Source organism: Camelus bactrianus, chromosome 35 (assembly GCF_048773025.1).
Source record: "Camelus bactrianus isolate YW-2024 breed Bactrian camel chromosome 35, ASM4877302v1, whole genome shotgun sequence".
In the NCBI taxonomy this organism is placed as follows: domain Eukaryota; kingdom Metazoa; phylum Chordata; class Mammalia; order Artiodactyla; family Camelidae; genus Camelus; species Camelus bactrianus.
Window position 1 is genome coordinate 31,004,644 of NC_133573.1, and position 16,765 is coordinate 31,021,408.

The 16,765-nt window shown below is 54.6% G+C and overlaps 1 protein-coding gene across 5 annotated transcripts in view; it reads left to right on the top strand.

Annotated features, from left to right (window-relative positions):
- Nucleotides 1–16,765, top strand: part of ADARB2 (adenosine deaminase RNA specific B2 (inactive)) — a 421,699-nt gene that overhangs the window by 308,992 nt on the left and 95,942 nt on the right. For all 5 annotated transcript variants that reach the window (XR_012504275.1, XM_074358384.1, XM_074358386.1 and 2 more), the window contains one exon: nucleotides 16,451–16,537. Coding sequence is in view for 4 of the 5 variants with exons in the window: in XM_074358384.1 (XP_074214485.1) it covers nucleotides 16,451–16,537 (87 nt within the window). In the remaining variant the exon portion in view is untranslated. The remainder of the gene's footprint in view (nucleotides 1–16,450; nucleotides 16,538–16,765) is intronic.

Below are 16,765 nucleotides of genomic sequence, written 5' to 3' on the forward strand. Positions count from 1 at the left end.
ATCTGTGCCTTTTATTTTTTATTTATCTCTCTCTCACTCTCTCTTTCTTCAACCTCCTGGCGCGCCGTCTCGAGGTACAAAGGGCTGAGTTTGCATGCGCACGGATGAGCACATTGGGAAGCGGGCCTCATTGCCACGTCTGAAAGTCGCCCAGGAGATGTTCCAGGAAGATGAGACCAACCAGCGATGGAGCCTCCGGGGCAGATGAAAGTCATTGGTAAACGCCCCGCTGGGACACGAAGCTTCATCACGAGTTCGCAGATGCCAGGAAGAGGCCGCAGAGAGCTCGGCCTCTCATGAGATTTGGAACCAGGGCTCTAACCACAGGATGCACAGTGTGTCCCCTTGTCCCCAGACCAGCAGATAGAGCGTCCACCAGGCTAGTGGGTAGTGAGGTGAGGAGCCCTGGGCTCCTCTTGCCCCCAGGTCACATGAACATTTTTAATATTCTTCAGGGTGGGGGGCATAGCTTGGTGGTAGCGCGTGTGCTCAGCGTGCAGCCCCCAGCGCCTCTGTTAAAGGGGGAAAAACTGCAAAGTGAATTTTTAATGTTCTCCCATGTTTCTCGGTTAAGATCAGCCAGCAGAGTCTTTGAGGACCTACTGTGTACTAGAACCCCACTAGGTACGAGGAAGAACATACAAGGGTAGTCAAGAATGCCTGGAAAGGCTGGGCGCCCCCTTGAGTTCAGTGCAGCCCACGAGGGAGCCCCACCAGGGCGAAGCACCCCATGACGAGGCTGGGCCATGAGCGTTTTAGGGGTCTGGAGGATGGAGAGGTTTCTCATGGAGCTCCTCAGAGAGGACACAGGGACTGAACTGGGCCTTAAGGGATGAGGGGCTTTGGACTAGCAGAGAAAAGAAAGCGGCAGAAACTCTAGGAGGGGTGGAGCGCAGCAGCATGGGAGCCAGGAGCGCAGACCTGCGCCGGGGCCTTACTGCGGAGGGGACAGGGCGGGGGCGCCACTCCGGGGTCCGGTGGGGGGGGGAGCCAGGGCCGGATGGAGACCTGCCCTGGGGAGGCGCAGGGACTCCGAGCAGAGGTAGGGCTCGTCCTGGTGTCCTCGCCGTTGGAGGCTCCAGAACAAACGGGAAGTCAGGGCGCCTCTTCGGGGCTCCGTGAGGTGGGGAGACGTTCGTGCCCTGCCCGCATCTCAGGGTCATTTAGCAGCAGGGCTCGTGGCTGTAAATGCGGTAAATGCTGAAAGGTGCGTGTGGTCGCCGTCCCGCTCCGCAGGGCCGCTCTTAGGAAGACTGGCTTGCTTCCCTCTGCAGAATGGACTGGGGACGGGGAGGAAACGGGGCGGGACCTGCTGTCTGGTCAGGGAAAGCACCCTGAGTCCTTCGTCCGGGTACCCCTCGGACCGCTCCGGCCGGGGCTCTCAGGTTCACGTGAGTGGACTCGCAGCCACTCTCCCTGGCCCTCTTTCACCTCACGGTGAATTACATCAACTTTTTGGAGACAGATATGTATTTGTGGCTTAGGGTTTCCATGGCTCCTGGGTGACTGACATGAGCCACCCAGTGTCCTCCCTTGTGACCTGGCTCCCGTCGTAGGCCCTGACTCTTACCAGCGCTTTGCTGAGAGGTGGGGGCTGTGTGGCTTTGGGCTCCTCCTGGACCCTGGTGACCTCCCTAACGCGGTGGGTGGACAGCAGTGAGGCGCACAGAGCCCAGCAGAGCAAAGAGGAAGGAGCAGGTGACTTAGGGTGACAGAGCTTCCGCCCCTGCCTCTTCTGCCCGGACACTCACTTGGGGAAGAGGCTGAGAGCTGCTGTGACCGCACAGCCAACGGAGAGGACACTTCTGTCCTGCTCCCCCAGGACTGTGCCCTGGATGCTGGGCCGCGGTCATCGATGTGGCCTCTGGAATCCGTCCCTGCGGCCCGGGTCTCCTCTCCGGGGCCCTGCCGTGCGTGCTTGCGTCCCCGCTGTCTCAGTCAGGCTGCCTCTTTTCCTCTGCCTTTACGTCGACGCCTCCTTCTGGGCGACGAGGACCTGCCGTCCATCATCCATCAGGGTTTTATTCTCCATTGTGAAAACTGCAGCCGGAAGCTGCTTCTGTTTGCTGGTTGGAGTCGGCAGATCAGCCTTCACTCCAGATCTCATAAACCTCTTATAATAAAGCCCCTCGATGTGAATGCACGTCTCGATAACCAGACAGATCCCCCGACCGCTGGTTACCAGCCTCGAGACAGGTCCAATCACACCGTCGTCCGTGACGCCCCCATCAGACCTCTGCCTCTGCCACTTGGCACCAGCCTTACACAGAGCTGTCCGCGGAGAGGTGCTTATAGAAGTAACTGCTCGAACTTGCGCCTCTCAAGGCAGGACCTCATTAAACCAAGAAATGGTAGGAGCTGTGCCGTGGACCAGATTAGAACTAGAGACGATATTTCCTGCTGGCAAGTGAGGTCCGGGGCTTTTAAATATCATTATTCACATTCAATCATGCACCGACTGCTTCTGCCTAATTGCTAAATGTTTTCTCTTGTGCTTAAATTCCGTGCCACAGATTATTAAAAACTGACTTTACAATATTTATTTTACTTATCTTCTCAAGCCAGACTGGGCTTAGCCCATAGATTCTGTGAATTATTAATTTTTAAAGGCAATTTGTGCTACGTTTTACACTTGGATGATGTCCAGAGAGACACTGGCTTGTAGTCCAACTTGCAGAACTGAATCACTTTGATTCATCTTTAATCTGAAGACTCTTAAAGCACATACCAGAGATGGAAGGGTAATGAATCCCCGCAAAAAGCTAACAAGCACTTAGGCAACATTTAGATCCAGGGGTAAAAGAGGAAACCACCATTTTCCGCAGGCTATCTGAGCGGTAACCTTGGGCAGCATAACTCACCGGTTTTCTAACAAGAACTGCTTGGAGGCATAACGAGACGTTCATAAAACCACCGGGCCAGCAGCACCCCTGTATCACCCGTGACTTACGCGGGGGCCGCACCGCCAACCTTCTGGGCTCACTGGCAACGCTGTTCCCTCCCAGCGGGCTCTTGGTTTTCCTCGGACTCAGCCCACTTGCGTGAGAGCCAAGCCAAACCTCTCACAGATTCCCACTTGACTATCTGTGCACTGCAGTGAGGTTCCACGCTCCACACACAGAACTCTACATTTAAATTCTGTATTAAGTCAAGAGTCGATCCCAAGACACTGAAAAGGTGAGATGCTCAGTAACCAAACGAGGTCACCTGGCACCTCTGTGTTTCTATAAAATCCCTGCTTCGGTCTCATTTTCCTTAAAACCAACCTTGTCTGCATGACAAAGAGCCAGGGTTCCAGGTGAAGGTTTTTCTTCCCAGGCTCTGTGCTTACACTTACAAAAGGAACGTAGGACGTACGTGCCTGATGCCCGGCACAGAGGACGTGCGACAAAAAAGGGAAATTTCCCCAAAACTATTAACAAGAATGAGATGTGGGTGTGTCTCCCCCGAAGTGTCTGAAGGATCCCAGGAAACAGAACAACGGAAACAGTGCATCATTGGGCAGCACCAGCGTCCTGAGGGGTGGTTTCCACATGTTCTGAGAAGCTTTGATATGTTTACAGCAATCTGGAATGTTCACTGTGCTCTTTTATTTTGAACGATTTTATCAATGTTGTTCAACCTAAAATTAGCCCAGGCACCAGGCAGACTTTTTCTTTCTCTTTCCAAAGCTGTTTCAGTGTTTTGTTGATTCCCTGACGAACAGAGGCGACTGTGGGTGTCACGTCTCTCCAGCATGTGGCGCCTTAGGGGTCCCGGCCAGAGGCTCCTGCAGTGTGGACACAGTGAGAGCCCAGGAGAAGGCCGGGAGGTACGTCCAGACGTGAGCCCTGAGCCTGAACCCAGACTTGTCCTGGAGCCTCACAGATTCTCACAGGTGACCTGAAGCTCAGGATACCGTCCCCCGCATGGGACTGGGCTGCTAGTGTTTTGCAGACAATTTAATGAAGCGCCGTGGTTACCAGGACGGTCAGTCCAGAGGCAGTCTGCAGACCCTCCCTGAACCCACAAGGCCGGGGAGGTACCACATGATCCCAGTCCTGAGATGAGCCCAGTTCAGAGAGAACATCCATCCATCCATCCACTCATCCGTACATCCATCCACACGTCTACACAGCCACCCATCCATCCACCCACCCACCCACCCCTACATCCATCCATCCATCCACTCACCCCTACATGCATCCATCCATCCACTCATCCGTCCACTCACCCCTCCATCCATCCATCCATCCACTCACCCCTACATCCATCCATACGTCTACACAGCCATCCATCCACTCATCTGTACATCCATCCATATGTCTACACAGCCATCCATCCATCCACCCACCCATCCACTCACCCCTACATCCATCCATCCACTCATCCATACATCCACCCATCCATCTACACAACCGTCCATCCATCCATCCATCCCTCCACTCGTCCTTCAACAGGACGCCCACTCTCCTGCCCAGTCCCAAGTCCATATACTAGCAAGCCTCCATGTCACAAAGGGTCTTGCTGGGTCCCCCAGGTTCACTCTAACACCCCCCTCCCTGGCCCTGGCCCCTCAGGGGGAGCAGGGCATCTCCGATGCTCCCGGACTATTCCAGCCTCTTCAGCATGGGATCTTGGCCAGGCTGCCTGCAGCCTCACCTGCTGAGAAGCAGTCGTGCTGCCATCCCCTAGAGTCCATGCCCAGGGTCCAGCCACCCTCCCATTGGCCCAAGACAGCGGGCAAGTCCTGCTCTCTGTGGGGTTGGTCTTGAGTGGTGGAGACAGGTGTGTGCGTGGAGGAAAATGAAGAGTCAGTGACTCCAGTATGCGCCTGCGCACACGAGCCACCAGTTGCCGTGTTCGATGCTCACGACAGTGTATGGGCAGCTGCTCTCTGTAGAGACGCCTGGGCGCACGAAGGGGAAGGAGCAGAGGGAAGGCCCAGGCCGGCAGCAAGGCTGAGAGCCGGGCCTGCGTCTGGTGAGACCACTGGACCCGCCCGGAGCCGGGGGCCCCAGGACCCGCCCGTTGGCCGAATTCCATGCCCGTGACTCCAGGTCCTTCCACTGCCCTTGAGCTGATCTGCCACGTTCTGTCTGCTCCACGCTCTCTCTGAAGGCAGGATTATCGCGGGGTTTACACATAAGCTCAGAAGAAGTATTTTCTGCTGTTGTGGACTTTTTTGAATTTCTAGATCTAATAGCTGTAAAGAGAAATAGAGAGCTATTTTAAATCAAGAGCAAAGTCACAGACCCACAGAGCTAAAGCTCAAATGTAATTTAAATGTGCGGGTAGAGGTTGTTAAGGTTTCTTAGTTGCGCAAACACTCCTTTTAGCAAACGTTCCTGGGCCCCCTTTCCAGTAGACACTCCAGGCAGTTGCAGGAGACAGCAGAGACGTCCAGCTCTCGGGAGCATTTTTAAATGTCTTTTAAAGGCCCAAGGGCTGCCCGAGACTGAAGCCCTCGGCGCGGCAGCCCGGGCGTCTCCAGCCTCACCAGGAGACAAGGGCCCTTGACAAGGGACAGGCGTCTCACTTGTTGTCTTTACCCTGAAACGCCTGCTTCAGAGTCCTTGACAGTTTCTCAGAAAACAAGTTTCCTCAAGATTCCTGGTAACTTGGCCAAAGCAAGGCAGAAATTAAGGGATCAGCTCTGTCGGGGTCTCCATTTCTGCCGAGTTCTTAAGTCGATCCCAGGTGAAAGTTGTTTCAAACAGAAATTTTAGAGTAGAGAAATGACACTGACAGTCATAAAGCAACAGTTTCCAAACTTCAGTCGAAAACACAGAAAAGCTGAGACAAGATTTGCTGTGGGTGGATTTGACATGCATGGCGGTGGCCCGTCCTGTGCACCGGCACAGTCTCGACCCTGGGGCAGCCTCCCTGCACACAGCAGCCTGAGGGCGGATGGACCACCGGGTCGGAGGACGAAGCCCGGGGCCCAGCTGGGCGGGAGGCGGAGCTGCTCCCACGTGCGACTCTGTCCAGAACGCAGCCCCGCCCGCGTGTGCGATTCCCAGCAGGCCCGTCCCCCGGCCAGAGGCTGGGCCCCACGGTCCCCACAGATTTGGGAAACTGTCCTGGCTCCGGGACTCTGCAGACAGTTCCTGGAGCAACAGAGCATCAAATTCTTGGCTTTGGGTTTAGAAAATCTCAGGCACCACTGTAGGTCAGGTAGGATTTAGGAAAGTATGTCACTGGGAATCTTGGTTGTTCTGATACCACCCCCCTAACCTGCGCATAGGCCTGGAGAGCCAGGAAGGGGAGCTGGCGCTGCCAGCCGGGCAGCCACAGTTAATCCTCCCGGCGGACACACTTAACATCCTCGAGAAAGTCCAGGACACCTCCCCTGGAGGTGGGGCACGTGGGACCTGGCTGGGCCATCTCCTCCATTTCCTGCTTTCCAACGATTTGTGGTGAAGATGGGCTGAGCCCATCGGGGCCAGGGCGGTTTGGGGCCTCAGCTCTCAGCTGGGACGGTGGGAAGCGAGACCTCCCCTCCCCCTGCAGTGAGGCCGGCATGGTTTTCCCACGATCCCGGTGGGCACTGGTGGTTAAGCTCGGAGCCCTGCTCCCAGAAACTGTCCCGCAAGGGAGACAGTGGCTTCGGGGTCAGGGACGAACACGGGGGAACCACGAGGTGAGAGGTGGCTCCTTCAGCCTCAGACGTTTGGAGCCGACGTAGCCTCGCCCGCGGTGGGCGCCGGCAGCCTGGGACCAGAGGAGGGACTGTCCCACAACAGACACCGCCCTCCCCTAGAGGCCCGGGGGCTGGAACGTGCACCTTGCAGTGTGGGAGTTAAATAAAGCAAGGGCACGTCTGCTTCCTCATTTGAGAAATAAGCTTCAACCTGGGTAAAACTCTGCCCAGGAAACTCTGGAATGCAGTTGCTACCAAACCTGCCGGCCATGCGCTCACGTGTCGGACAGACTCGGGGTTGCTGCTGAAGGAGCGATGGGTGAGCCCCGACCTCATGGCAGGACAATCTTGGAAGAAGCTGCCGGCCCCCTCATGGGCTCTGAGCCTGGAAAGGCCTCTCCACACCGTCGTTACCCACTGCCGCCTCTGCCCCGCATGGGGACGGGCACACAGCCACGTCTGGGCTGTGTGGCCGGCAGGTCTGACGGGCGCTCGTCCAGACTGACCTACTCTCCTCGCCGTGGGGACGGAGCCCACGGTTGCGCCCGCAACTCAACATTTGTGGGGAACATGGGGCACCTCCTTGACCTCCCAGAGGGGTGCAGACTGAAGAAAGCAGTTAGACGTTGCAAAGCCCCTGGGCACCTTGGCAGAGACGGGTCTCTCAGTGAAGTGTGAGCACACCCCTTCAGATGCAGACTTTGTCATCCAGGTCCACCCTCCCCGCCCATCACCTGCCCGCCGTCTGCATCTTGGCCTGCTGTTCACGCAGAGCAATCTGTTGTGAGTTGGTTTGCTTTGTGGCTTCTCCCCCCTCCCCCCCCCCCGGCCTCCAAAAACAATCCGGGTGCAGCTGGAACAGGCCCGCACACCAGCCCAAGGTGTCCGCGTGGTCTTCAAGGCCGCTCAGGGCCCCATGATCCTGGTCTGGTCAAAACCCAACCTGGGAGGTGCCCCCGTTGGTGTGGGGGTGTCTTCGTGCTGTGGCTTTGAGGGGCGGCTTCCCAGGAGAATGACCTGCCTGAAAAAGTAAACCAGGAGGAAGGGTGGATCCCGGAGAGACCTTTGGTCCCCAGCGGCTCACGCAGAGCCACGGCTTCTGACCCCCAGAGCTGGGAGCCGTGTTGGTCGGTGGTCCTCCTGGCTGCCCGCCTGCTGAGCTTCAGGTCACGTCCACAGAATCTGGGAGCTCTGAAGGGGAGTTTAGGCGTCGTGTATCTCCTGACCTCCTTTGAATCTTTAAAGGGAAGGCAGGCCCTACTCTGTGCGCCCCGCCCCACACACATGCCCAGCCCCGCACGAGCCCCCCTCGGAACCCCGAGACTGGGCCTCGCTTGCCGGCCATTTCCAATCTCTGAAACGCAGTGCGGCCTGGACTGAAATTGACCATCTCGTGACCAAGTCTAAGCCCGTCCGGGGGGAGGGAAGTGGGAGGGTCTCTGTGGACCGGGCCCCTGTTGCAGGGTGTCCACTCGGAGGCCCTCCCTGGCCTCACGTCCTCCAGCTCAGGTTTCAGATGCTGCTTCTCCCCGGGGGAGGTGTGGTGACTCCAGGGGCCCGTGCCCGGGTGTCCAGCTCCTCCTGGGTGAGAGTTCTCTCTCTCCCCGTCTCTGTGTCTCTCTGTCTCTGTCTCTCTCTCACCCCTCGCTCATCCCTCACAATCCAGAAGTTAGATGTGTGCTGCCCTCAGGTCCCCTCGGGCCCCCAGTTCAGAATCAAGGCCCCGTGCCCTGGGTACTGGTTATCCCCCCAGACGGAGCAGCCAGGTTTCAGAACCCCCTCCTTGAGCTTGGACACACCCTCGACTCACAATTTCCATGGATGGGCGCTTGCTCTGGAGCCGGCCCTCCTGCCCAGAGGCGGCCTTTGTGCTCAGGGAGTGGCGGACATCAGTCAGCTCCTCCTGCGGTCTCCTTCCGGACCACCTGGACCCCCAGGACAGGCCAGGTCTCTCGGCATCTCCCCTTCAAGCATCAGTGTGTGGAACCACTGACAAGGGCGCAGACATTTGCATTCAGTGAAGGCTCGCTGAGTGACTGTCTTAGCTTGGACCGCCCTGACGAAGGACCACGGATAGCCTTAGACAACAAGCACTCATTTCTCATGGTTCTGGCAGCTGGGCTCTGAGATACAGGCCCCGCTCCTGCGCCGTCCGCTCCCATGGCCACACATGGCCGTCCCTCTGAGTCCGCGACGCCAGGCGTGTGAGATTAGGACCCACCCAAGGATCTCCTTTGACCGTAATTGCCTCTTTAAAGACCCCGTCTCCAAATGCAGTCACCTTCTGAGAGCCCAGGGATCAGAACTTCCGCATGAATTTTGGGGAGAACACAGTTCGGCCCATGCAGTGACCGAGGAACCAGCTATAGGCTGGCCACCGTTTACAGTCAGATCCTGAGTTTACCCACCTGGAAGCTGCCAGGAGAAACCCTCACCCCTTGTAAGAACCAAAGCCCCTCACGTGACAGAGCTCAGTGCAGACCCAGAATCTCTCTTTGCCTGAACAACCTTGTTCACAGATGGCAGCTTCAAAAAAGTCTCTTAAAATACGTGTTCCTGAAAATCTGCGAGAAGACGTCTTCCCTCCAGGACGCTGCTCCCTTCTCCTGCCTGCCCGGGGGTTAATTATTTTCTTGCTTCCCGGGGTAACGCACCTGTTCAAACCGCCTTGCGTCCGCGTTCAGATGGAAGCAGCATCCGTGGAAGTCAGACCCAGGTTGGAGTAGGGGTTTGGTGAGGGAAGAAAGTGGGTCAGGCTTGGGGGCGGCCATCTGTCAGAGTGTGTTTTGGCAAAAGGAAAACACAAGGAGGGAACTTACCAAGGAGGCCGGGGTTTGCAGCCCAGAGGCCCCGAGCGCTCTGCAGCCCCAGCTGTCATGATCCTTCTTGCCACGTGGCTGAGCCGTGCCGGACATGGCAGCGCGTGGCCCACAAACTCAGAAGACACAAGGGCAAAACCTCACGCTAAACTGTGGAAATAGGGCAAGACCAAAGTGCCCTGTTTATCCAGTGTTTTGAGAATAACCTGTACCTCGAACTCTTTAATGCATTTCAGGAGGCAGACATAAGATCAAATCCGTAGACAAGTTTGGCAACTGCAGTTTTCAATGAAAGTTCCAGGAAATGTGTTACTTCCCACGGATGAATTGCCCCGATGCCTGACGTGGGCTCGTGCCCCAAAGTGGGTTTTGAAGGTTTCATCTTCCTCGGTAAAAATGGGTTCATAAATTGTGGGTAAGCAAAGCAGTCTCTGACAGCAAACACGGCTTTCACCAGAGCCGGCTCAGAAAAGGGGGACCTCGTCACGGCCCTTCGTGTCCCCCGGTGGGTCAGCTGAGGGTCCCCGGGCTCCGCGACCCGCACGGCCGGGGGTGGCGCTCGCCACCCGAATCCAGTCCCACCTCCTGAGGCTTCTGTCTCCCCTCACACGCCCCCACCCCGTGCCTGCACACGTCCAGGCGCCCTGGGTCCGAGGACAGCTCCCAAGGGCCTTCACATGAGATTCTTCTTGCCACAGCGTTAAAGCTTCTTTGGTGCATTTGAAGTTTCAAACCTGTAAAATAAGAGAGAAAAAGAAAGCAAGCCAGGGCCCAGTCAGAGCCCAGCTGCACATACAGTTCACTCTTTAATACGTCAGCCTCAACTCTCTCCTTTCTGTTTTCCACTTTTTAAATTTTTTTGTGTTGAAGTAATCTTGATTCACAATGTTGTGTTAGTTTCTGGTGCACAGCCCAGTTATACGTATATACTCTTTTCCATCTTAGGCCATTGCAAGATACTGAATACAGTCCCCTATGCTACACAGTAGGGCCTTGTTGTTTATCTGCTTTATATATAGTGGTGTGTATCTGCTAATCCCAGAGTCCTAACTTATCCCTCCCCACCCCTCCCCTCCCCACTGGTAACCACAGGTTTGTTCTCTATGTCTGTGCGTCTGTTTCTGTTTTGTAAATAAGTCCATTTGTGCCATTTTGTGAGATCCCACGTAGAAGTGATGGCATAAGATATTTGCCTTTCTCTGTCTGAAGTTTTCTCCCTTCTAGATTAAATAATGCTTTGATGCTTACTTCACATCATTTATTTTCTTGTCCAGTCACAGTTTTATCTTTTAACATTTTTAAATAACCAAAGTACAGTTTATATACAGAAAACTGTGCACACTGTGTGTTGTAGTGACAACGTGTCTCTGTCCAAACAGAACGTTCCGTCACGCCAGAAAGACCCTCCTCCTTCCCAGCCGTGCTGCCTGACCCTTGGGGACAGCCCCGTCTCAACTCTCCCAACAGAGAGTAGTCTTACCTGTTCTGGAATCACACAGCATGTTTTTTTTTTTTTTTTAAATGCCTAGATTTTTTTTTTTTTTTTTTTTTTTTTTTTGCTCAGCATGGTGTTCTAGAGATTCATCCGTCTTATAATGTATTTTAGTCCTTCAGTCCTGTTTTTCCGTAGCATCCGTTGTGTACGTTCAAGACAATTCATTTGCACATTCTTCTGTTAGTAGGCGTTGGGATGCTTCAGTTTTGAGCTGTCATGAGTACAGAATGAGCTACACGTTCTGGATGAGGTCTTTTCTTGAACACGTTTCATTTATCTTGGGTAAATTTCTGGAAGTAGCTTCAGTGGCGGTCATAGACGAAGTGTCCATTTATGCAGCCAGAACATTTCCCAAAGTTGCCGTCCCTGTGGACAGAATTCCTGATTTCCCTTCAGTCCCTTTAGTCTCAGACATTCTGAGGGGTGACCTGGTTTCTCTCTCTGGTTTAGTTTGCGTTTCTCTCATGTGTGTGACTGTTGAGTGCTTCTTGATGTGTTTATTTTCTGGCTATGGGAGATGTTCCTCCAGTTTCTATTTAAGCATTTTGCCCACTTTTTAATTTGAATTTTCTGTCCTTTATTATTAAGTTACAAGAGTTCTTCCTGTATTTCAGATGAAAATCAGTTGTCCTGATTGTACGTATGTTATCCTGATCTGTGGCTTGCTTCTTGTTTTCTTAACTGTTTATTTCACTGAGCTGAAATTTTTAATTTTGGTGGAAACTAATTTATATTCCCTTTATGATTACTGCTTTCTATATACCGTCTAAAATCTGCATATGTGAAAATCACGAAAGTCGTCTGCTATATTTTCTTCTACAAGTTTTGTAGTGTTAGGCTTTGCATTTAGGTTTATGATCCACTTTGTGGTAATTTCCGCACACAGCACGAGACAGAGCTCAGAATTCACTCCTTCCACCATGATGCAGTTTTTCAGCCCTGTTTTTAAAAAGACTCTTCCACCCCATCGTGTGATTTTGAGGTCTTTGTTGAAAATCAGTGCATCATACAGGTGTGATTCTATTTCCAAGTCCTGTACTCTGTTCCATTTTTCCGTTTACCCATCTTTTGTCTGTCTGTTTTGGGGGAAGTAATCAGGTTGATCCATTTATTTCGTTGAGGTTCCCAGGGACCGAAGCCAGGACCTCGTGCCTGTCGAGCAGGTGCTCGCCCCTGTGCTTCCCGCCCCCATTATCCATCTTCATGCTGTTACCTAACGACATTTCTTCGTTACCAATATTCTCAACCAATGTGATCTCGTATGTTTCCAGGAAAGGGCTTCTGCTCCCTGAAAATGCCTCCCCACCAGAACCATATGAACTCACTCCAACAAGGTCCAAAGCCATTTATTTTTTGCACCTAGTAGTAAGCTTTATAGTGCAACTACCTGGATCAGTCAAGAAACTCATTTAAACGTTGTCAGTGTGACTCACAGTGACCATGTTGCAGAAAAATGTGTTACAGCTTGGAGACACAGCTCAGTCGTGACATCAAGCTGTAACCAGGCAAGAGACACAGTAGCACCCAGACAGTTGGACAACTCAGGCTTATTACACCAGCAGGCCAATTACACCAGCAGGCCAAGACCAGTTAACTCTTCAAGCTCTGGACCCCACCTGTAGCGTTACACAGGCCTTTTATAGGCTGCCAGTTTTACACTTTGCAACATCGTATGCAAATAAAGTACAACAGAAGTTGACCAACCAGGAACAAGCTTTGTAGAAATAGACCAATCAGGAGTGAGCTCCATGCAAATGAAGTACTACAAATGGACCAATCAGAAGTTAGGGAAGTGGACCAATCAGAAGTGAGAGTAGTAACCAATCAGAAGTGAGAGTAATAACCAATCAGAAGTGAGAGTAATAACCAATCAGGAGTGAAGGAAAGTGAGCTCAGGGAACCAATAGAATTCTAGGTGTAAGTTAGCCGCTTCAGAGGCAAAAAGTGAGGTAAAGCCTTTGGGCCCGGGAACCCGCCGGTGCTGGGAGGAGAGAAGCGGCCCTGCCTAGGGCTCCTGCCGGTCTTTTTATGGGGCCTCCCGCCTCAACCGGAACTTCCCCAGACACAACTCCTGGTTGGAGGGCTGCATGGGGCGCCGTCCTCACCAGGGCCGGGCCGGTCCAGGTCACCCAACTCACCAGGCCAGCCCATCCGGTCCTCACCGGGTGCTCTGGGCCGAGGGGAGGCGCCGCGGGCAGGAACGTCTGCGGGGAGGGGAGCCCCGGCCCCTTCCAGCCCTTGTCCCTGGACGAACACCCCTCCCCCTTCAGACCTCCCGCTGAGAGGCGGGGGAGGCCGCGGGAGGGCGGAACTTGTGTGGTCCCGCTTCTCGGCCCACCCACGACGTCCAGCGTGGCCTCCGTTTTTCGTCCGAGCGACCCGTGTGAAACTGGACTTCAAAAGCGGACTGAGATGAACACAGAGACCAGAACTGCCGGATGTCGGAGCTCTGCTCACACGGAGCCGACTGGAGTAGGTGCCGACCCGACAGGCGCGGCTCAGGGAAACAGCCGCAGAGAAGGGCGCTGACATCAAGCAAGTGGGCCTGTCACTTTTCTAAATAAAAAACCTGATTCTTCACCCTTTTGCCGATGGCCTTGCAAAGACGCCGCCTGCCCTTCCTGGGACCGTTGGTTGTCACTCAGGGTTGGCAGTGTCCCCCTGGCGGAGCCGCGTGGCGGGCGGCGCTGGTGCGACTTCGCGGAGACTCACGGCCCACGGAGGTCAGCGGCCGTGCTGGCTCCCGTCTCGTCTGGTCCGGCGGGTCCAAGCCAGCCCCTGAAACCCAGAACCCACCGCCCGGAGGAGGCGGCAGGGCACAGGGGGGTAGGTCGGCAGAAAAAATACAGGCTGTCCAGCTGAATTTGAATTACTGTTTATTGTCTAAGTGTTAGTGAACCAGCCGTAACACAAAATTTGCCCTATTCCCATTGCTAAGAATCTGGCTCTGTGACATAAGCCCGTTTACGTATATCCACCGCGCGTCCATCTCCAGAACCTTCGCATTTTCCCGAACTGAAACTGTCCTCACTGAACAACACCCCCTGCCTCTCCTCCCCCGCCCTGGGGCCACACCCTGCCCGCGTCCCTGTCAGCCTCACCCCTCCAGGGCCTCTCATGGGTGGGCCGGGCAGTGCTGTCCTTTTGTGACTGGCTTGGTTCCCTGTCCTCGGGGTACATCCATTTTGTAGCCGGTGTCAGAACTCCCTTCCTTTTCAGGACGCGTAAGACTCCACCGTGCATCTGGACACGTTTCTTTGTCCGCCATCCATCCACGGACACGCGGGTTGCTTGTACGTTTGTCTCATGTGACTAATGCGGCCGTGAGCCTGGGCGCCCGGTGTGTATCGCTTCGAGTCCCTGCTTCCAGTTCTTTCGGGGCTGACCCAGTAGGGGGTTTCTGGTTCCACGGTGGCCGAGCCCTCTTGCGCTCTCACCCGCAGTCACCAGGTCTCGGCTTCTCCACGTTCTCAGCTTACTTCCCAGGCTTTTCCTCTAGCAGCCCCCTCCTGAGTGTGAGGTGGGACCTCCCCGTGGTTTGAGGTTGCATTTCCCTAGTGACGCACAACACTGAGCATCCTTTCGTGGGTGATTTGTCAGTTGCCTACCTTCTTTGTAGAAATGTCTATTCAAGTCTTTTGCCTTAAATTTGAATTTCAGATTAACAAGGAATCTTTTCGTATATGGCGTCCCACACAATACTAGGAATGTACACGTACAAAAAAGAGTCTGCTGTGTATCTGAAACTCAATTTTAACTAGGTGTTTGGAATTTTTATTTGACGAATCTGGCCAGCCTAGAAGTCGAGGACTTGGATGGAAAGCAATTTTTAAATATTTCACAATCTGGCTCAGGTGAGCTCTGAACTGGTTTGGTGTGTTTTTGTGGGTGTCTGGCTGGTAGCCCTGCTTTATGAGAAAATCATAATTTCATTTTGAGATGCTCCAGACTAAATCACTTGAGCTTCGCCCCCTTTGTGGCGCGTTACGGGGCTCCCTTAATGAAATTACAACTCAAGCAAGCGGTTTCATTCTGTGCAGTAAATTAGCTCAGCCGCGCGGCTTCGGGGAGCTGGCCCGTCCCTGGCTTTCTCCTCTCGTTCGGCAGAATGGAGAGGGAGCCGCGCTCTGCATTCCAGTTATTTATTGTTCTCCGAGCGAGTGTTGTGTCGTTGCCCGTCCCCACTGCAAACAACAGCTGTTAACAGGCTCCTGAATGAATTTCAGCGTGAACCTGCCGGCCTCCGGGAAGCTCGGCTCAGGAGCAAACGGGCTCAGAATGGAAAGAAAGAGCGAGTCCAGGTCCGGGTCGGGACACCCAGGGCTGACCACGTGATGAACGGCTGGGTGACGTTTCCACGAGAAGTCACGCTCAGACATGGCCCAGACGGAGCTCCTGCCGCCACCGAGGCCGCAGGGTCAGACAGGTCCGCTCTGAGCCCCACCTAAGGCGTGGGGGACCCAGGGAGGTGGAAAGTGTCCCTCCTGGCAAAGTAACCCTGACCCAGTGGCCTGGACGCCCTCGATGCCCCCGCAGTGGAGAGCCTCCCTCTGTAATTACCCAAGAACGTGGTCAGGATTCAGACGGAATCCAGCGACCCCCTGGGGAGCCGAGGCGCCAGAGGCAGGTCTGAGGAGGGGGCTCCGTGGGGCCGAGCTCTCCTGTAGACGAGGCTCCTGGCCCCTGGCTGGGTCTAGTCGGCGGAAGGTCTAAACGGAGGGGCTTCCCCTTTGCTCCTCTGAGAGGCGTTCCTTCATTTCTCCTGCTCGCACTTCCAACCTGCACTCCCCTGGCCTCCATGTAGAGGGACGTGGCCGAGCCCCTTGGTCCCCAGAAGGACCTCCTCCTGGATTAGGTGTCTGGACCCGAGATGCTGGCCGCCTCCACTTCCCCCGTCCCCGGTCCCTCCCGGAGTCTCCAGTCCAGGCTCCTCTCCAGGGGGACACCCAGGACCCTGCCCTGCTTCCTCCTCCCGTGCCTCCTTCTCCCATCTTCTGCTTCTGCCAAACACACGCTAAGTATCTTTTACACTTTTCCTAAGTCTTTTTTCACCCTGCACTTCAAACCCACAAAGCAAGCTCTCCACTGACGGGGAGAGGTGGTCTGGGCTCACCTAGTGGAGGACTTGCTGGTGCTTGTTTGAGCTCCTCTCTGTGCTATGCGGTGACCTCCGTCAGGCAGGCTCTGCCCGCCAGCATCTTGTAGGCTCAGGCAAGGTGGTTGCCCTGGAGACGGTTACTTCAAGTTTTGAGGGACATGGAAGGAGGAGGGGAGATGCCAAAAATAAGAAAAGAAGAAAGACAGAAATGGTGATGTTTCAGATTGAATGGAGAGGGTCATTTGATAGAATGCTGTCAGAAATTCAGTAAAAGGCTGAACCAGAATGAAATGGCTGAAACCAAAACGACCTTTCAACCTCCTTTGTCCAAACCCTCAGTAATAACATATGAAAGCATTGAGTTTTTCTGGAACTCGATGTCAAAAGTGCATTTCCTGTTCTTCTTTTCTTTGCAGACAAAGTAAGCACGTTGTCAGCCTTCGTTGCTCCCTTCAAGCACGTGAGCCCAGGGGCCACCAGCACGGAGGACGAAGACAATCTCAGTAAGCAGTGCCCTTCCCCGAGAGTGCGGGACGCCCAGCCCACGTGCAGAGGGGGCCACCCCACTGTCCCCAAAGGCTGAGACCCTGGGGTGGTGGAGGGCACCATCTGGGCTTCCCAGAGCAGGAGGCTCCGCCCCCGTCCCCACCTGGAATCCCCTCCCCACCTGCAATCCCGTCCCCACCTGCAATCCCGCCCCCACCTGCGATCCCGTCCCCACCTGCAATCCC